The sequence below is a fragment of the Dromaius novaehollandiae genome, chromosome 1 (assembly GCF_036370855.1).
Source record: "Dromaius novaehollandiae isolate bDroNov1 chromosome 1, bDroNov1.hap1, whole genome shotgun sequence".
In the NCBI taxonomy this organism is placed as follows: domain Eukaryota; kingdom Metazoa; phylum Chordata; class Aves; order Casuariiformes; family Dromaiidae; genus Dromaius; species Dromaius novaehollandiae.
This window is the reverse complement of record NC_088098.1, coordinates 53,544,016-53,565,426: the sequence shown is the minus strand read 5'-3', so window position 1 is coordinate 53,565,426 and position 21,411 is coordinate 53,544,016. Positions and strand designations below refer to the sequence as shown.

The following is a 21,411-nucleotide window of genomic DNA, read 5'->3' as shown; positions in this document are numbered from 1 at the left end:
TGTTCTTGTGGGTTTTTTTTTCCCCTACCGAAAGGCCCTGGAATGTCGACGGGACCAGTTCATGCCTAAAAACCATAGCCAGAATTTGAGTTCCCCCGAACGGCCTCGGAGCCGGAGGAACTGTGAAAACACGGGCTATTCCATGGACTGCATACTTAATTTCGGTCGCCGAACCGCAAAGGGAGTAAAAAGCAGCAGGATGGGCTTGTTAACGAGGCACGGATCCATCGGCAAGATGTGCCGTGTTTAGCTGGATAGGAAGGACACTGGCATGCAATTTACTATAGGCAGAGATGATTCCTGGCTCTGCCGCCAATTTACTGCATAACCTCAGGCAAGTTAATTTCCCTGGGCTTCAATTTCCCTTCTATTCTTGCCTGTTTAATTAATAAGAATCTTGAGTCTCATGCCGTGATAAATAAGCCAGGGTGACTGAAGTGGTTTACCGCCTCATGAGTAAACATAAATCCTCTCCAGTTTCATTTTATGCCAAACTGGAAACCGCGGTGGTTCAGGGGTGAATATGTGACCCCCTTGCACTCCTCCAGGAGGGGAACAGGCCAGACAGCTTCCCAGTACACGTGCCCTTCATTACAGGTTCACATGCCGTCGGACAAGCTGGAAACCCCAAACCCCTCCACAGGGATTGAAGCTTCCTGGCAACACCCTGGATTTTCTTATTTCCTTTGTGTAGAGGGACTCGGTATTTAGCCCCTCGTGGGCCTGCCCAGCACGGGTGGGGAACCACTGGCTTCAAGGACAGACCCAGGAACCGGTCGCTCCCGCCGCGTCCCGGCCCCCCCGCCTCCGCGGAGCCCCGGGCCGAGCAGCCGGGCCCGGCGCTCGCAAGGCCTCGGCCGCGCTTTCTTCCCATGCCATTGGCTCACACAACTGTCCGTGAAAAAAATTCTCTTTCTTATTGGCCAGCGAGGGAGAGTACCCGCCCACAAGGACACGCCCAGCCCACCTTAGACAGAGGCTTAATCCCACCCCGTCGCTCGAGCTTTCTTTTCTGATTGGCTTTTATGGTTGCTTGTCATGAGGGCCTGCTCTCCTATTGGGCAGGAAGCGCCGGCTCCAGCGCGCTCTACAGTGGGTGTGGTGTGTGTGTGTATATATATATATATATATATATATGTATATATATAAAGAGAGAAAAAGAGAGAGAGAGAGAGAGAACAAGTCGAGCTGGCAGTAGTGCTCCCATTGGCTTCGCGCGCTTCACGGGGGCGTGGCCCTCCTTATGAATAGCCTCGGTCCCGCCCGCCGTTGTCATGGCTATAAGCTAATTGCCCCCTTCCCCTGCTGGCGATTGGCTGGGCGCGCCCGAATCCCCCGCGAGCCTCCTTGGCGGGCTGGGGCTGGGGGCGGGGCGGGGCGGGGCGGCCGCGCCTCCCGGGGCGGGCAAGATGGCGGCGGCGGAGCGGAGCCGATCCCCGATGGGAGGCTCCCCGGTGCCGGCCTGTATGTTCGCCCCAGAGCCCGGCTCGCCGGGTGGGGGGCCTCGCATCGCGGCGGCCGCCTGCCCGCTCCGCGCCGCCTTCGACGCCGAGGACGGCGAGGCGCTCAACGGCGAGCCCGAGATCGACCTCACCAGCAAGGTAGGCCCGGCGGGGGGACGGGCGGCGGCGGCCGCCCCGCCGGGCCCCGCTCTTCCCTCTCGCCGCCGGTTGCCCCCCCGCCTCGACGGGGGGAGCGGGGCGGCCTGTCGCTCCCCTCCGCGCTCCCCTCGCCTCGGGGGGCGGTGCGGGGCCGCGCATCCCCCTGCCGGCGCGCCCCCGCCGGGCCCCCCGCGGAGGGGGCCCGGGGTGAAGCCGAGAGCCGAGGGGTGCCCCCAGCCCTCGCCCTGGGCTGGGGCGGAGGGCAGAGCCTTCCCGCGGCGCATGGCGCCGTGGGGAGGAGGAAAAAGCCAGACAAAGTTGAGTTGTGAGTAGTGCTGGAAGCGAGCTGCTCCCTGGCCGGGAAGGGAGGGTGCTCCCTGGCTCCCTCTTCCTGCTCCTTACCCCCCTTGGGGAAGCGCCTACGGTGGGTGTTGCGTCCTCTTGGAAAGTGCAGGGTTTGGAGCTGGCAGCTGCTTTAATGTCTCACTAACGCTTTTTCCTTTATGCTGGATCTCCGTAGTTATCTTTTGTGCCAGTCGTACTACTTCCCCGGGCTTTCTTCAGAGTCTTAAAAGCAGGTGAGAGCTTGTAACTTTTGAGCACAAGGGCTCAGCAACAAGGGTGCCTTACTCTTGCAAGCCAGGCTGCAGCAGCACAAAAAGGTTTGTCTGCGTTAAGCAGCTCTGTGCCGGGATTCAAGTGACAAAACTGTGTGATGGTCTCATTTCTGTCAGCATCAACTTTCACTTCCGTCTTGTGGGAAGGTGCATTGTAGTAATATGTGCATGCTGGAGCCTGCCACAAACTACACTGGTGGTCTTCAAGCTGCCTTGTATTTTGTCCCAGTTGGCTGGTGTCTTCACTAGTTTGCCCTTTGCTGCCAAGGGTTTGCAGTATCCAGATGCCATGTACTGCTCTGAAGCTTACTGACAACTTGATTTTGTCTGCTTGTAATTATGTGCTTTAGAAGTCAGTATAGCTAGTGTTTCCTTCTAGTTCTCTGTCATCCTTCCTCTTCATGCTTCCAGCTGAAGTTGTTTCAAAGTCCTGGACTTTCTTGCCCTCTGTGGAGAAGCAAAGAGAGAGGAAGTCTGGTGTGTGGATGTAGAAATGAGTGGATGACTGAAATATTTTTGCAATGTGGTGCTGTGTTAAAACAAACATTATGAAGATGTCTTAGAAGAAAGTAAAGAACAGAAGTCAAACCTGCAGTATCTATTGAGCCACCTGTTCATGTCTTAATGAGTTGGACAAGATTTTGATACAGAATGCCAATATCGACCTGTGCTTTATCTTGGATGTGACTGATGCAGAAGAGGGCACAGGAGGATGCTGAGGACTGTGTCACTGATTGTTGACAACCAGGAATCTGACCAAATCTCTGTGAAGAAGAGAAGCGGATGCTTTTCTCCTGCAAACACCACTTGTGTTGTCAGCCTGTCTTCCATTCCTAGAAATCTGCAGGTGCTGTGGAGGTGACAGGTAAGCAGTTCTGCTTTATTGCAAGTTATTTGTGCTCCCTATGGCAGAATACACCTGCAAGCTCTTTCCTGGAGCTCTCATTCATCCCAATCTTGGGGATGAGAGCTAAGACTATGAGCTCTGCCCCATCTCTCCAAGTTAGTCTCCTGCTCTGTGCTCAAAGCAACAATCCCATATGATGAGAACGCAAAAGCTTAGCCTCGCCTCCTCTTCCCACTCCCACTTCTCCACTCTCCACATTATCTTTTCTGTCTTCCCAGCTGAATTGCTGCCCTCCGCTTTTTGCTTAAAACAGTGATTCCCACTGCAGTTTGTTTGCTAGCTGTTTCTTCTGTTCTGGTGTGACCCACCACCACTCTTATATACTTTTCTGCCAGTCCTCTCTCCTCATTCCTCCCCCTGCCCCCAACGCTCTCATTGTAGGGTGTGCTCTTTTTAGAGAAGAACACTTTCGGGTTCTATTATCAAGTACACCATGTTGGTTGATCAAGCAAACAATTCCATTCATCAGCACAAATTCATTGTCACATTCATCTTAATGGGTGTTTGTTTTCCCTTCAGTAAAAATACACTGCAGTAATAATCAACCTTCAGATCAAAAGCATATCTCACAGAGCTTTTAGTGAGGCACAAATGTTCTTTACTTATATTAGGTCTACAGTGACTACAAAACATGAATAGCACTTGACGTATGTATGTCCACAGGAAATAGGAAGCAAAAACTTACATTACAGAAGGTGTGGATGTGAGACTGAAATATAGCAAGGCACAGCGTTGCCTTTACCCTAATTTCCCAAGGCCTTCCAGCCATGCAAAATGTCAGAAGGGATCATTCCAACAAACATCAGCACTACAGACCACATAGTATTTGGTTTGCCCTTAGACTTTAGAAATGGTTTGTCTACCTCACAGAGAGGGAATGCATCTTTTGTTAGGACTGCCTGCAGAAGTGTTGATATAACCTTAGCTTGGTCTCATTGGTGTCTTGAAATTACTGTTAATTGGCCTCTTCCTTGCTCATGAGCAGCACAGAATGGCATAGTCCATCTTCCCTTCTGGAGTAAGCTCAGACAGCTGACTGTCTGTAGCTTCTACCCATTTCTGGTATATGGAGTTTCCCTGTGTCAGTTCCAAAGCTAATCAGAGGAAAGGTGGGAAAAGTCTCCTCTCCTCAGAGACTGGGAAGGGACTTTAGAAATGGTATCTCAAACTTGAGACATTTTTATTTGCTGCTATTCTGCGAATAAAACAATAACTGGTTGTTACTTTTTTACCCTATAGGAAATCTGAGGATGCTAGACCCATATGGCTCCTACTGTTAACTGCTCAATGCCTGGCAAAGTTGAAAGAACAAAAGTGAAAAATTTTGACTTTGAAAACCTCTGAAAAACAAGAATACACAGTGCGAGCATGGAGGGGATTTCTCAAAGGTGAAAAGCAAAAAAAACAGAGGTCAAGATGGAGGGCCTCTCTCCGACCAAGGAGTTGGCAAAGAACAGGCTCCCACTGTCCAGGGAGCTAGAGGAAAGGGATCTTCAAAACAGCAAATAAGCTCTTGCAGTGACCTAGGAAACTGCAGAAATGGCTGGGGAGATGCAGAGGCAGCTCTTAGGAATACTGAACAGCATTGGAAGGTGTGATCCACAAAAGCTGCTACTTGTTCTGCACATCCTTCTCTTGACATCCCACTAAATCACATCAGCTGCAAGCTTCATCAGCCTCAGGGTAGGCTTTGGAGGACTCCTGTGGCAAACTGTTGCCCCTAACAGCAGGAACACCCTTCAGCAGGTCCTTCCTGCATGGCAGTGAAAGCAACAGGGTGGGGGAGCAGAATTCTGATCTGTGCAAGCTGAACATGCACGAATGCCATGCTGTTTCAGCCCCCCAGCCCTCCTGCCTGGCATCATGAAGAAAGGCTGCAGTGAACTGCTCAGCTGAAATGCCCCTGGTATTTTAGTCAACACCCTGCCCACTCTCACTGCTGAAGCATTTGAACTCAGAAAAATGAAGCTTGTGCTCAGACTTGAAGAAACTGAAGTTAAAGTGTGTCTTTACACTGATGACCCCTCTGTTATTTTATTGATCTTTATGAATACAAGAACCTATTTAATAGATCCTCCTGTGTCACTGAACAATGCTTGTGCATTAGCCTAAACAGTGAGCCTGTCTCCTGTGCTTCCAGGAATTCTTGAAAGTGCTCACTAGGCAAAACAAGCTCTACATGTCAACACACAGGCTCCCATTCCTGTCCTGATCAAGCCTCTAAATCATTGCTGACTCTCCTCTCAGTAAATTTACATCCAGTGGTCTCTTATGAAAAAAATCACTAATAAAGGCAAAACCCAATCCTCTGTAGCATCAAAGAGAGACTATGTAGCACTGCAGATCAGACTGCCTTGTGACCCCTAGTGCTTTGCAGACCATATCAAGTAATTCAGAGCCTTAGATAGGGCACACATCTAAAGCAGGTATGTGAAGGCAATTGTCTCCTTTGTAGCTGTCTGGCTGGCACTTGGAAACACATGCATGTTCTGTGTAACCATTAACAGCTGAGGAAAGTATTGCTTTGGCTGTCTCGAGCCTTTTAATTAGCACTTGCTATCTGTGCTTCAGTTTTCCGGATGCATGCATCACTATAGTTTTGAAAGCTGCTTAAGCAGTAGGTATGGGCTTTTTGGTCCTATTACACCCATAATTTCTAATAAAGGGCTTCATTCCCTATGACAGTAGAGGTAATTCCTCTTGAATGTGCATTGAGTTGGCTATGCTAGCAAGTCAGGCTCTTTAGGTAGAGAATATTGGGCAGGCTTGAAGATGTAAATGTGAATTGCTGTAAACCATGTGTTCTAGGAAAACTTAGTGCAGGTTTCAGACTGGCCTTGGTGCATAATGGAGAGAAATATGTCTTTATGGTCTTGATTTGGTAGTGTGTGTGTTAGAATAGCTAGTGAAAGTATGGATTTCACTGACTATTGTAGTGTGGCACAGGAGCACCTGCCTGTAGGGCTGTCAGTAGGTGGTAGCTCTTAAAACTGCTATTAAAAGAGCCTTTCTAACAACAGTACAGATGTCAATCACAACAGCTATTGAATTGCTGTACCAGGGTGCTTGGTTATCTGCAGATTTGTAGTCATGGAGGTAGCCAGAGACCAAATAGCCATGTGATCCTGAATGGATGATGAAGGTATCCTTGGTTTGCCACTGCCACACCACCATTGTGGTGACTCAGGGGAGATCTCTGTGCGAGTGTCTTCAGCTGTTTGACACAGCCTTCTGCCACAAATGGTGCTGCACAGAAAGAGGTTGTTTGGAGAAAAGTCCTTCCTGATGCACTGTCCTGTTGTCCTCATTTTCCTCTTTGTTTCTCTCCACTTTTTCTTTCTCTTGATGCATCTGCAGGGAAAGGTCAAAGAAGTTGTCGTTGCTGCAATAATTGCAGTCAAAGCTTGTTGGTGACACAGCTGCTGGCTTGCAAAACTGCAGCTCTCCACTGGTGAAATGTCTGACTATGCTTGTACAAACTGCCTTATGTGTCTGTCTGTCAGCATTGTGATGTGGTGAAGTACCTAAAGTTTTGTTAGGAATTTGAAAATAATCCCGATGTGTGTTTTCTCCTGCTCCTCTGTCCCCTTGGAAAACAAAAGGGGAAATCATATATGTGAAAGACTTATAAGACACTCTAGGTTTTGATGCCTAGGTGTGCTACCTGGCTAGCTTCCTCTGGCTGTCCCATCATGCTTTGGGGGACAGCAGCACAGTAGGCAGTGAAGGCTGGTTTGAGTAACTAGCTAAGCAATTTTTGGAGGAAAACCTTTTCTGCTTTCCTTGCAAGAAAACGCATTACGTGGAAGTAAAAGTGGGATGTTCACTTAACCAATGTTTTAAAGCCACATTTACCTCAAAATGAGATCCTTGGTATTCTTACTTACTTGCTTTGAAGTAAGTCTTCTGTCATAAACAAATTAGAGCTCTGACAACCTCTTGCAGCGTCACGCTGTCATAATAAATGACAAAATAGCTGTCAGCAAAGTTGATATTTAAAAAAAAAAAAAAGACAGAAAGTGATCTTTGGAAAAGAGCCCTCCTTTTTCAATAAAGTGCATTGATTGGTTGTCCTTATAACTGAAGCTGGTTTTGAAACTCTTTGCTTGACATCTGCAAATTGAATATTTAATCTTTTTTCCAGCTGGTGATGGTGAGTCCAACTTCAGAGCAGTATGATAGTTTGCTCCGGCAGATGTCAGAGAGAATCGATGAAGGATGTGGGGAGACCATCTATGTCATTGGACAAGGATCAGGTGAGTTTAGCTTCCTCTGGAAAACAACAGGGAACATCAATGTTATGAGAAAAGCCTTGTTCATCTAGCTGGACTGCTGATGAAGATAGGTTCCAGAAGAACTTGGAAACCTCCATGAAATATAAAAAAGAACATATGGGATAGATTCTTTTTCCATCCCTGCCAGCAACTGCCTTATCTGGAAGAGCTGTACATACTTTTTATATAAAATCATAAATTTTTTTTTTTGAAATAAGGCATAAGTTATCCGGGCATGCCAGGAAAAGGTGAAGGATCTGAAATTACACTATCAGTTTGGATATGATGGAGGTCATGTTATGCCTGCTTTTGTTTGCTTCTCCATTGAAATAACAATACTCTTTTTTTACCACACAGGAAGGTAATTGGAAATATTTCAGACAGCCAAAATATCTGCTGCTGACTTTCTCTGGTAGTGTTTGCTAGTTTTCCTGTACTGTGTAGAGGAAGGCATTCCTCTTCTAAGCATGATGCCTTTAATGTCACATTCTTTAGCGGTGACTGCAGTCATTTCCCTTTGTAGATTTTCTAGTTTAGTGCAGGTTACCTTTTCTTTGTAGTCTTTCACGGTTCAATTATTTGCATTTGATACTGATGAACAATATTGAACATGGCCTTGCTTAGAAATAGAAGTTTCTTTTCTGAATGCAAAATAAGTTGTCTAAGGCTATCATAAAGCAAAACACATGTTTTGAATGTATTAAATATCTGTTGGATATCAACTTATGACTGGGAGTTCTACTATTTACTAGGTTTGGGGAAGAGTAGAAAACACTGGGCTTCGGTGCCAGAGTTGGCTGAGGTAATGGAGGGAGAGAGATACACTTCCTCAGAACTGTGTGTGTTGGGTTTTCTTGGTGTCTTGCAAAGCACCAGATGCAGAAGAGAAGCCAGGATTAGATGCCCAGTGGTCACCCAGCCAGTATCACAGGGATAATGCTCTTGCATCCAAGCAAACTTCCCATGTGTGGTCTGATTCCCTGGCATTTGAGATAACCACATGTGCAGGGTAGATCTAGCTGGTTGGATTAGTAAGTACTTTCCCTTCTAGGATGTTTCATGAGGAGGTTCATTGGTGATTGTGATGATGTGCTTAGAAATAGGCACTTATTTCTTAAAATATGAGCTAAGACATCTGACTTCATTTCAGGCTACTGAATACTTGAGAAAGATGGGGGTCTTTTCTGTAGATTGAGGCTATTGGGACTGGTAACCCAAAGGAAAAAATCTTGATGTTCTAGCCAAAGTCTCTTTCTCACTCACTATGAATGTCTATGATTTTGATCATCATGGATACCCATTTCAGAAGATTGTGGGGCCAGTGAAGACTGCTGGGTGGCTCACTGCTTCACCAGCATTGAGCCTTCACTTTCATTGCAGTTCCTTCTCTCTCCCTTCCCCTGCTTTTCATTCCACTTCTCTAAACCAGGACCCCAACCCTGGTGCCTTTTGTTTTCTCCACCATCTCAACAACTTCCCAGTCTCGCCCAACAACTCTACTTGTTGTGCAAAGTGCAGTTACTGCTTACCAGCTGATGACACAGCCATGCTTACGAAGGACTACACAGAAATAGCTCTGGTCTTCCAGGTGCTGTGTGTCTCTCCACCTTCCTCTGCTTTTTTTTTTTTTTTTTTTTTTTTACCCAAATTGGAGATCCCAGTAGGAAATCTGTGCAGCTTCTTAGCACTTGAGGTAGGAGAGCAGCTGAGAGATGTGGCAGTGTTTAAGCTGCCTAGGCAGTCACCACTGGCTTGCCATGGCTGTCAGCTCTTTGCTTAGGAAAGCTGTTCAGAGGCAGCAGTGGCTCCTTGTTTTTTCCTGGCCTCCTGTGTACTTGGCAGCATTTCTTTCAAGTGCCAGGGTGAAAGCAGTGAGACAGGCCAAAAACATTGTTTTAGCTGGGGTGTGTGGGGGCTAAAGAAATTGCTGTGCAGGCCAAACCTGCAGAAAAATGGGCTTGGGATGTGGTTTTATAAAATAAGCTGTTTGTTTAAATTGGTCCAACTGCCACTAGTTAGCTATGGTGATGTTTTAGTCAGAGCTCTCCTTTTGTTAATGTTTTTTCTTCTATTGCAATGGGGGAGGAGATTTTCTGTCTGACCGTATGAAGGAAATTGTACACAAAATACTCTTCAACATGTGAAGTAAGCAAGTTAGACAGAAATGGATCTTTCTTGCCAAACCCTAAGTTTTATTCGTAGTAGTTGTAAAGAAAACTTCTAGATGAAAGATAGTGCCTTTCTAATGTATTTTAAGACTTACAGTGATCATCTTTTTTCTTTTGGGTGAAGGGTGCTTAATCTTTTTACATGGCTGATGTCTCCAGTCCATGTGTAAATCCTGATCAGTGTGAAAGTCCCAGACAGAATGAAATTGCTGCTGGCTGTTGCAAGGTGGTGCTCACTGTCTGTCCTTTGCTTCCTCAACCTTTTGCTAGATGGGACTGAATATGGTCTGAGTGAGGCAGACATGGAAGCATCCTATGCTACGCTGAAGAGCATGGCAGAGCAGATTGAGGCAGATGTGATCCTTCTGCGGGAGCACCAGGAAGCAGGGGGCAAGGTGCGCGACTACCTTGTTCGGAAACGTATGGGTGACAACGACTTCCTGGAGGTCAGGTGAGGAGCCGGGTGGAGACAGGGTTAGTCAGCACCCTGGCTGCGTTTTTACCATGTGAGCAGTCAACGATGCTGAGCCAGCAATGCTGATTGGAGTCTGGGTGTTGTAGCCACCCCACAAAGGGAATTGAGCTTGACCACTCCTTGCTAATTAAATCCTTTTGTTGTTGTTGCTGTTTCTTTTGTGTACAAACTGTTTGTGGAGATTTGCCTGTATTTAGTTGAGGGCTGTTGTTGTCTGGTGACAGCTTCATGTCTTGGGGATCTTTTGTGTGCTTGAATCCCAGCAGGGACTCCTGTGTATATGTGTGTGTGGGTGTATACATGCTGCTGGAATAAAATTCTTGTGATTAATGGTTCAATTCTATTCCAAGGTTGCGGTGATCCAAGTCACCTTTTAATGGACATCTTATAGCTTATATAATGCAACTTAAGAGTCTGCCCAGACTTGAATGGAATGGATTTTCCAACATTTGCCAACAGTCGTAATGGCAACTTTTATCGGAGACAGGAAGGAGGCTGCTGTAGGAAAGGGTATCCCCCCAGAAATGGTTCCCTTGGTCAAGGGTGCATTGTTGTATGAGCCTTGCCTTTTCTGGGAACAGAGCAATTGAATTCCAGTGCTTTCTGTAGTATCTGGTGCTATTGCAACATGAGGAAGATGTAAAAGCAGAGGTGTTCCAGGAAGACCAAGCTGGGATTTAGACTTTTCTTTTGAATTGGCAAAGTACATGTGTTTGATTGCAGAGATTAGGAACTGGGAGAGATTTATACTGTGTATAGCGTTAAGCAATCCTGAATTCTACTCTCTGTATCCTGGGCACCAGTGATGTGTTTCTACAATCTTGATTCAGAATGATCTCTCCTGTTAACTAACAACCACTAAAGAATCTCTGCTGTGCTTGTGAAGATCTAACATTTTTGAATCTCTGTTTGGATGTTGGTGAGAATAAAGTTAAATATTTGCAGAACTGGTGGTGTGTTTTCCTTCAGGTGTCAGATTTTACCAGGCTCCTTTTTCCTTTCCCTTCCAGGGTAGCAGTGGTTGGAAATGTGGATGCAGGAAAGAGCACACTGCTGGGCGTCTTGACACATGGCGAACTAGACAATGGCCGAGGCTTTGCTCGGCAAAAGCTCTTCCGACATAAGCATGAGATTGAATCAGGCCGCACCAGTAGTGTGGGCAATGATATTCTGGGCTTCGACAGTGAGGGCAACGTGGTGAACAAGCCTGACAGCCATGGTGGCAGCTTGGAATGGACCAAGATCTGTGAGAAATCCACCAAGGTCATAACTTTCATTGACCTCGCTGGTCATGAAAAGTACCTGAAAACCACTGTCTTTGGCATGACTGGCCACTTACCTGACTTCTGCATGCTTATGGTATGTAGCAAGAAAGATGCTTAGTACCAGCAGGATATTGCTCACAGCTGTAACATTTCTTCAACTTCTTTCCTATTGCAAGGTCCTTGTGGGGATTGTGTGGGAGGCAGCAACTTCCAGAGGTGGAGAGCAGCAGCCACTGTAGGGATGTAGTCAGGACTCTGAGGAAAGTGCCCCAGGATTGTCAGTCACACTGACATCCAAGATGTATGATTCTTGAAAAAAACAGAACACCTTGTTAAAATCGAGGAGAAATAAGTCCTTACTACCTGCGTGTCTTCTCCTACCAGTATGTCCAAAAGCATTTGAAAAGAGCTGGGTCTGTACACATAGTCCCAGTGTGATGCTTCAGCACCCTAGTAACAACCTACTGCATATCTGACACAAGACCTTCTCTGTAACCCAGCTCATTGCAGGAAGAACATTTGCTTTACCATATCCTGTATTCCTGGTGTAGGTTGGCAGTAATGCTGGGATTGTTGGAATGACCAAGGAGCACTTGGGCCTGGCACTAGCACTCAACGTTCCTGTCTTTGTTGTGGTGACCAAGATTGACATGTGCCCTGCCAACATCTTACAAGGTAAATGTAGCTCTTTCAAGGGTGTTTCCTACCTCCTGGTGTGCTGTTGCCCACTGCTTGGATTGAGAAATTATTGCTAGAAGAAGGACTTTTTGCCTGGTTTGGACTATATCCTAAATACCTTCTAGGAATCCATCTTTCTCCCCTCCTCATTTTGCAAGGCAGTTTTCTTGCAGTTATTTCCAAATTATCCAGGTGTGGGGAGTTCAGCTGGGCAATGAAGAAGTTTGGGGTCACTGTTTTGCTTTGTCTCTGGGTATCCATACCTGGGGGGATACTCTGGATGTTCATTTGAAAGCTCCTGCTTTTCTCTTTGCCCACGGTTTGAATGTAATCTTAAGATGGGATTAGACTTGTTCTCTGACAGCAGCTAGGTGAAGAGGTGACTGCTGTCAGCTGCTTGTCACATCCTGCTCACCTGGACACATCTCAGATTTGCTGGCATAGGTACATATCTGTCCAAACAGCCAACCAGCACTTAATAAATCATGGTTCAAAGCAGCTGCAAATGTGGGTTTTGGCAGTCGGACTGGAGTAGACACAGACTGGGAATGGCAATGAGCAGCAGGGGCTAGTGACCGCTTTGTTCAGCACCAGTTAAAGCAGTACCTCTAACCCCAGCATTGGCCCTTTGCTTATGCTTGACGTTTTCACGGGTTGTGATTAACTCTCACCTTTGAAATTCTCTTGACTGATTTGTTTCTTACACCTTCCGGAACATATTGCGGTTACTTGAAGTAATGCTTATTTTGAGTAGCAGTCTTGAGAATCAGAAAGGTGAATCTTCCCAGTGCTATCTGTACTTTGTTCATTTTTGTAAAAATGCTACATGTGTTTTAAGTAAACAGAAGCACGTGATCAAAAGATAATCTAAATATCTCTGTTTATAGAAGTTTGGCAAATAAGTGTAAGGCCTGGCCATATGATCAATAACTAGGAAGGAAGGAAAATGTTTGGCTAAGGGTGAGGAGAGAAGAGTTGCTCTTGGGAGAAGCCACTCCGGTGTCATGTTCTGTTTAAATTAAATAGACACAAGATTTGGTTCAAGTGTATCTGTGAAGACCAGATGGCATGATTAGATGTTTGTGTTTCTGTACCCAAAACATTACTTTCCCATAGACATTCATTAGTTCACAAAAATCATCTAATTGGATGACAATTGTAGAATATAAACGATTTGCTGTTTTAAGTGCTTATTAGCCTTTTTTCCCCCTCATCTATTGCAAGGTTCTTTGCAGGAGACTTATTTTCTGTTGGTGCATCAGATATTGCCCCTGCTGGGTGCCTCAGCTATGAGGCTTAAACAGATAATAAATTAAAAAGAGGCAAGAAAACTGAGTTTGGGAACCAGGAGATTTGTCCGAAAACAGTTATTTCTGTTTCTGTTCCCCCTGCGTTATCCTAGTCTGTGATGGTCATCTTTACCACTTTCATGCTTCTCTAACCTTCTAAGGCAGGTTGATTGCCAGGGAAAGTGTTGAGGTTTGTTCGGGCAAAATTGAGTTCTAGTTCACATGTTCTCAAGTATTTCAATTCTGAGTGCTGCTGGTTTTCATGAAATCTAATATAAGAATTCCTTTATAGGAAGAGGAAATATCTTGCAACTGCTTTAAGTTCTTAAGAGACAACTGTAAAACTTTTGCTTCATTGTATTGCACTTGTAGATGTATGTATGTTCATGTACAGTGTCACTTGGCAGCAGGCTAGCTGGCATGAAAACGAAGAGATAGAATGGCTCCTTAGTCCCATCTTGGCTGCAACAGACACATGGCCTCACTCACACACTTTTAGCCACCTTCTCCAGTCTGTTCGTGACAAGAGTACCAGTCTCCCTCGGGGAAACCCAATAAAGGCGATTTGTAAAGAGGGGAGATGCTGCCCTAACAATGTTCATTTCACCCTTTAAGAAACCCTGAAGCTGTTACAGCGACTGCTGAAGTCCCCAGGGTGCAGGAAGATTCCCGTCCTGGTTCAGAGCAAGGATGATGTCATTGTAACAGCCTCCAACTTCAGCTCAGAGAGGTAATGGTAGTAGTGGAGAGTCGTTTGTCTTTCGGTCCTACTTGGAGACTGGGTGAGAAGATATGGAAAAAGAGTCCCATCATCTAGATGTGTTAAGGTTGTATTTGCCCTGTGGCATCTTGATTGCATAAGAATATGTTGATTCTGAGACTGACCTGCTAGCATTCCCATTTGAGACAGAAATGAGAAGCTGCTTCAGGGTATTCAGCTTCCCTCAATCCTGGAACCTTACACCTCTTTCTAAATATCGTTAGGAAGATAGAGACAATGTTGCAGGGTTTCAAACATGCAATGCTGTCCATCTGACTTTGCTTGCCAGGTTCTCCCTTCCTAGCACTTTGTATTGAATTCAATCCAAGATTTTGGATGTCTCCCTACACTTGGAATCCCAGGCAAGAAGGCCAACTAACTCCTTTTGTCATCAATTTTGCTCTGCAGGATGTGCCCGATTTTCCAGATTTCAAATGTCACTGGGGAGAACCTGGATTTGTTGAAGATGTTTCTTAATCTCTTGTCTCCACGGACCAGTTACAGAGAAGAAGAGCCAGCAGAATTCCAGATAGATGATACTTACTCTGTCCCGGTAAGGGGCCTAGTGTTAGGAGAATTTTCCGTTCTGTGTTTTTGGTTGAAGAGGGTATCTTGCCTAGAGAGGGAGTTCTAGAGCTCTTCTGCTAGAATGGTTGAGAAACCTCAATTACTGATGTTTCTTTTTTGGCATAGGGCGTAGGAACAGTTGTATCTGGGACGACGCTGAGAGGTCTAATCAAACTAAATGACACCCTGCTGCTGGGGCCAGATCCCCTTGGCAACTTCCTACCTATTGCTGTCAAGTCCATCCATCGCAAGAGAATGCCTGTCAAAGAGGTGCGCGGAGGTCAGACTGCCTCCTTTGCTTTGAAAAAGGTGAGATGTTCTGCGCCAGTCCCCCAGAACAGGAGCTACCCTCCCAGTTTCAGAGCGCTCTTGGAGTTCAGCTGCAATCAAACTGCTTCTGCAAACCTCAGCTGCCTCATTTCGCAGCAAAATAAAATCACAAGGAACCTCTGTAGGTCCCATGTCCCAATCCTTCCACCTGACAGGTGCCAAGTAATAGCAGTGGGGCCCAAGGTACTAAGGAATAGCACTGGAGATCTGTAAGAAATGTTGCAAGAAAAGTGTCCCTCTGTGCTTGCAGCTGCATTAGTGCCCTGGGCAGGATAATTACAGTACTTGTGTTCTAAACTGTTAGGACTAGATTTGAATTTTAAAAATTAGCAAAGGTTAGTGCAATTTCTCTTGTGAAAGGCTTATGTCAGTAGGAGCTGCACTGATTTTAAGATGATGTAGCTTAAGCTATATCAAACTCCATGCGTTCAAGCCTATCATTTTGTGTTAGTGAACATTGCACTTTTGGAGAGATCATCTATTTCGGTAATGCACAACCAAGATGCATATTTTGCTTTTAGAAAAGCAGTGAGTTAACACTTTCCTCTGTGTCCAGCATTCCCAGCGCTCTGATTAAAACTTCCTCAGAAACTTCCACTGAACTTAGTTTTTGCAACCTATGCGTAACATTGTTACATGCTGCTAAACAGCTCTTGCTTTGCCTTTTGGTGGGCATGAATTAATATCTGTAAAATCCCTTGGGATCCTCCTGGAGGCACTCAGGAGGAGAAGCAAGCTCAGCTCTTTCGTGTCTCTTCTTTTTAGATCAAGCGTTCTTCCATCCGGAAAGGCATGGTAATGGTGTCCCCCCGCCTGAACCCACAAGCATCCTGGGAGTTTGAAGCAGAGATTCTGGTACTCCATCACCCCACCACCATCAGCCCACGGTATCAGGCTATGGGTATGTGTCTCACTGTTGTCTAATGTTCTTTGTTTCCCAGCAGTAACAGTTTATATCAGCTCTAGCCTGAGGTTATTTTGCTCCTGATGGCTGTGTCAACCTGAGCATAAGCCACAGTTCCTTGTATTAACTCCCCAAGCCATGTATTAGAGGGCAGGGAGGTGACAGAGAAGAGCACGGGATGCTGTAGGTAAAAAGGAGATCTATGACTCCAGGTGTACTCAGAGCCTGTTTGAGCCAGGTCTCTGTGGTGCAGAATTTCTTCAGCTTCACGTGCTAAGAGACTCATTTGGCCTGCCCTCTAGCCCAGCTGCTAGGTGTGCAGAGTTCTGCTGAGGGTCGCTCAGGAGAGTCTTCATTCTAAGGCAACTGCTCTAGCTTAGACGTGTTTTCTTTTGGAGGACTGAACAAAGGCAGCCATGTGACCCATATGGTCTTTAGTACAAAGTAGATTTTTTTTATCTCATACTCAATACTGTTAGCTATAAAGTAGCAAGAGCTGCCTTAGATGTCTGTCTGAAGCTTGTTTCACTAATGGCACTGACTGTTGAAAGCTTTTGTGCATTACATTTGCAGTGCATTGTGGCAGCATCCGCCAGACGGCCACGATTCTCAGCATGGACAAGGACTGCCTGCGAACAGGGGATAAAGCCACAGTGCACTTTCGCTTCATCAAAACCCCAGAATATTTACATATAGACCAGCGGCTGGTCTTCCGTGAAGGCCGCACCAAAGCTGTGGGTACCATCACTAAGGTAAAGGCTGAAGAGTTCAATTTTTGCCCATTAGCTACTTTTGGCACTGAGGAGCCAGCAGGAGAATCTGGATAACTCTGGAGAATTGAGGGAAGAGGCTGTCCTTCCATGACAAATGTCAGCCCTGACATGGGTTGCAGATGACTCTTGGCTGGTGTGAATGAGAGAATGAGAAGGTGGAGATGTCAGATGCCTGTAGTTCTTGAGCTTAGGCTCTTTCTGACAGCTCCTAGCTGGTGCCTTTTGAGTCATGTCATGGAGAGCTGAGCATCACCTCAGCTGAATGGAGCTTTCAGCCCTACAGGGGTTCTTGAGGGCAGCTCAGGGGCTCATTGGTGGGTCAGCTTAGGTTCTTTTGAACAGCTGCTGCCTGTGTTGTTCTCCTGCTGGCTATTGGTATCAATTCTTTTGAGGCTTTTTATTAAAAAGCAACACTGAACCTTGCTGGACTGCCCCAGCTGTTTTAATGCTGCTTTTGTCTTCTCTCTTTGTTACGTGCAGTTACTCCAGACCACCAATAACTCACCAATGAACTCCAAGCCACAGCAGATAAAGATGCAGTCAACAAAGAAGGGAGCCCTAACAAAACGAGAGGATAGTGTGCCCCCAGTTGGGACAGCAGCTGGGGGCCCACCAGCTGGGGACGAGGCCCCCTCAACAGCTGCAGCACCATTGACACCTACCGCCCTGCAACTGCCGGTAAGTGAGAGAAGTATCATGTCTATCCTAGCTGTTTGCATCCTGTCTTCCTGCTGTTGGGGGAAGGATGCTCTAAATTATAAGCATTATCCCCTCACAGCCTTGCCCTCACCTTGGGACTTAATGCGTGACAGAAACAAATTGGAATATGAGTAGTCTCACAGCAGGGATCAGGATTCTCTGACTGGATGACTCTTCATAGCTGATCTTTCAGCAGCTAGCAGCTTAGGATCATAGATAATTCAGGTGGGAAGACAGGCCAACCTCCTGCTCAAAGCAGGGTTAGTGATGAGGTCACAGCAGGTTGCTCAGGGTTTTACCAGTTGTATCTTGAAAACCTCCAAGGATGGAGACTGCATGACCTCTCTGGGCCACTACTTGGATGTCCTTGTGGTAAAAGAGCAATCTCTTTATATCCAGTAGCTGTACTAATAAAGTATCTAAGAGCCATAGTCACAGAATGGGACTCTGCTGTCCACATGAGTAATAGAACATTCCTACCCTAGAGAAACTACAGTCTAAATAGTGATATCAGGCACAGGTCATCTGCCCTCTTGAGGAAGCAAGATGGAGATGTCCAAGGTGAAAGAAAGGCCTTTCTCTTTCTAGCTCTAAATATTTAGAAATTTGTCTGAGTTGCTTCTCTGCTTAGGATTTCTCAGCTTGTGTGGGAAGGATACCCAGCCTTTCTGGTCTGAAGTGAAGGGAAAACTTGGCTCTAATTGCAAGCTTTGGGAACTCTTTATCAGCTTTATTGTGTGGTCTTCTCCTTTTAGTATACTTATCTAGTAAGCAAAAGGTTCAGAAACTGATTCTGTCAAGCAACTTGATTTCTTAGTCAGTGTTCCTCCCCTTAATGTTAACCGTCTTTGTTGCCCTCTGTCAAATCTCACCTTCTTCTTGAGCCAGGCTAGCTGCTGGAACAGGGCCCTATGACAGGGGTTCTCTCCTTTTGTGTATGCCTGTGGTTTCTTTCTGATCCTCCAACTCCTCCTCGTCTTTGTAGCTAGCATTGCTGAGGTGTTGTAAGTAATGCTCCCAGCTTGCTCTTTGTTTTATGCCTTCCTCTGAGAGTCTGTGTTGCTTTTGCTCTTGCTTATCTCTGTCTCTCTCTCCTTGCTGCTTCCCCTCAGCCTGCACTGGATGAAGAGCCCCACACCCGTGAGGGCAATAAGGTATTTCAAACCAACAGTTCATCTGCTTCAAAAGAGAATGGAGGGCTTGCTGGCCTGAGTCTGGGAACAGAGTCATGTTAGCAAGAGAGTCCTGGGCGGGGGGTTCTTCTTCCATTCCCTACAAAGCTGAGGGAATCCGAGGCCTTGATTTCCCAGATGCTGAGCCTCACAGCTCCCACTGGCTCTTGTGGAAGTTAAGCGTTCAGAACACTGGGAAATCAGGTCCTGCTTAAAGGACCAAGGTTCTTGGTGTGTCTGTCTGTCTCTTTCCTCCTTCCTGCAATGGTAGAAAGCTGATCAGTCAAAAGTGTCCTCACAGTTTCTGGATGTGCATTATAGTCTGTTTGAACTCCTGCTGTGTTGATACTCTGATTCAGTGGTCACTGCACACTAAAACTTCTCTTCTTGTTTTTCAGTCAAAAGTTGGAGGAGGAGGCCGGCGACGTGGGGGTCAGCGCCACAAAGTGAAGTCTCAGGGAGCCTGTGTGACTCCTGCCAGTGGCTGCTGAATTTCTTACCCCTCCTCCCTCTGAGGAATTCCTCCCCTTCTCTTCATTTCTTATCCAAAAGATCCAGAGCAGCTTAAACCAAAACCCATCCCAGCTGATCTGCTGCAGAAGAATCTCCTCCCTCCTCCCCAAAGGAAATGATGGAGAGGAGCATAACTTATAAGCTAATGAAGGTGATAAGACACACAGAACTGAACAACTGACACCTTCTTCCCCCCCCCATCAACACATTTTTTACATCATGGGCTTAGTTTTTATTCTTATTAGTTTTTATTATATTTTGTGTGCATGAAGATGCGAGGAGAGTCTGGATAGAACTGAGAAGAGCCAGTTAGCTGCCTCCTTCCTCCCTGATACCACTCTGTCTAGAGGACTTGCTGCTCTCTCCTATATGCTGTCTCAGATCCAGGGGCTATCAAACACCTGAAATTTCAGACTTGCAAGTGTTAAAACATGTTGCCTAGGATGGCTCCATATGGCATTGATTCCTTACCTCTATGGTCCTGTGCCAAGTATGTTCTGGACTCTCCCCATCTTAAACTGTTTCTAAGTGGGTTAATTTAATGTTGTAGTGACTGAAGTTTGAAGGTAAGGAAATTCACCAGATGAAGGTTTAGGAGTGAAATTGGAAAGCAGTTCTTGATCTTAAGTTGAGGTATCCTATACCAAATATGCTCAAATACATTAACAGCAGTTAAGATTTTAATTAGAGACAGGATTAAATGGGCAGTCATTTGCCTATCCCGTTCCCCTTTCCACCCTGTGCTTTTCCTGTTGTCTGTTTGGTGCATATTGGAGCAAATCCTACCTGCCTCTCAAGGCTGTGGCAGCACAATTAACAGTATTAAGAATATGGTGCAGGAACCACTCAGTCCATCCCTTGAGCCAGAGAAAGAGCCTTCTTACCTTGACGGACAGTGATCACAGGTGGGAATAGACCTTTGGAACAGAGGCAGCAGGCAAATACTACCTTCCTGTGGCTTTGTCTACTCCAAGATTTACCACCTCTCTTCTGGAACTTGCTGGCCAAACCATACCATCACAAGTCCTACCTTGGATTTGTTATCCCTCTCTCTTGGACAAAGAGGGCAATGATGAACTGGTACCAAACTTGAAAAAGTACTTTCGGCTTTGGAAGTACATGGTAATTTTTCTTACTTTCCTTTTATTTTTTTTAAATAACAAGTTCTGGCTTCTTCAGGAAGGCCCTGCAAAGACACTATATGAATTGACTTGGTATCAGTATCATGTCTTTTAACCCCAGACTCTGTGAGTGATCAATTCCCTGCTTGTTCTTACCTCTTTTCTTCTATCCCTGCCTCTTCACTTTGCTCCCTGGAGGACAAGACTTGCCCTCTGCAGGCTTGTGGTGAGCAGTGGGAGTGTATTAACATCTTGAGGGAAGAGATGGTATTACAAGCAAATTGTTGCTCTCCACTGCATGTGCAGTCAGCCTCAGTTTCTTTCTTTGAGGTTCTCCTTATCCAATGAAATGCTTTTGATTAGGGGGAGACTAAAGTTTCTGCCCCTCTCTAGAGGGGAATTTATTTCCTGTGTGGCAGTTACTAGAAGTAGGGAGTTCATTCTCTTTTGCCTTGTAATTTGAGATAGGTTTTAAAGCCAGCTGAGCAAAAATAGGCCTTAAGGCTCTGGGGCGAGAGAGCACATGTCTTGATGCTGGTATATCAACACTCCAAAAGCATTAAGCAATGTGGGAGAGGTGAGGGATATGGATTGGAGATGAGAGTACTCTGCCTTAGAGACTGTAGTGGCCTGAGCATTGGTGGAAGTAGGGAGATTAGGCAGTCCTTTCCAAGCTATGTGCCTAAATACCAGTGCTCTCCTGGGGAGGAACTATAGGCGGCTACAACACTAATAGCACCCACATTGTGAGGGGGTGTGAAATTTGGCTAGCAGAGCATGGAGGCCTGGTCTGTTTATGTTCTGGCTCTGTAGCAGCATCAAACTGCATTTGATTTCACTGCCCTCTGCTGCTGCAGGGAGCAGAGAGTTCCAGGCAGTTTTCTATTTCTCCATTCCTTATGCTCCAAATGAAGGAGACTGCCGAGACTAGAAGGGGATTTACTTCAGTTCATGTGAAGGAGGTGGTGTGATTTCTCTTTTGTGACCAGCATTCAAAGATCACTCAGGCTGATGTGATCTATAAAATAAATTTTAAAAAAGTTTGTTCGAAGTTAAAGTATGTCTTGTTGCTTTTTGTCCTGCTGGAAAACCAGTGCTTGCAGCCTTCACACTGAAAGCCAGAACAAGAGCGTTTGTCTGGCACCACACTCCTTTGCTAGCTACGAAAGGAGGCCGCAGTTGTAGCGAAGGCAAGGGAGTGAATTCCACGAGAGCGCTGTGGCTGATGCTCTGTATGGTCCCTCCAGCTTCTATTTTGTGTAAGGTTTAGTGCTTCTCAGTGGTGAAATGAGAACTCC

At 46.0% G+C, this 21,411-nt stretch overlaps 1 protein-coding gene across 1 annotated transcript; it reads left to right on the top strand.

Moving 5' to 3' along the window:
• The first annotated feature begins 1,369 nt into the window (after positions 1-1,369).
• Positions 1,370-21,170, top strand: GTPBP1 (GTP binding protein 1). Its single transcript, XM_026102010.2, has 12 exons — positions 1,370-1,601; positions 7,270-7,381; positions 9,838-10,018; positions 11,053-11,401; positions 11,859-11,982; positions 13,890-14,004; positions 14,443-14,587; positions 14,728-14,910; positions 15,697-15,832; positions 16,409-16,587; positions 17,089-17,286; positions 18,878-21,170. The coding sequence occupies exons 1-12, from the start codon at positions 1,410-1,412 to the stop codon at positions 18,968-18,970; spliced, it is 2,007 nt and encodes a 668-aa protein (XP_025957795.1). The 5' UTR covers positions 1,370-1,409; the 3' UTR covers positions 18,971-21,170.
• The last annotated feature ends 241 nt before the right edge of the window (positions 21,171-21,411 follow it).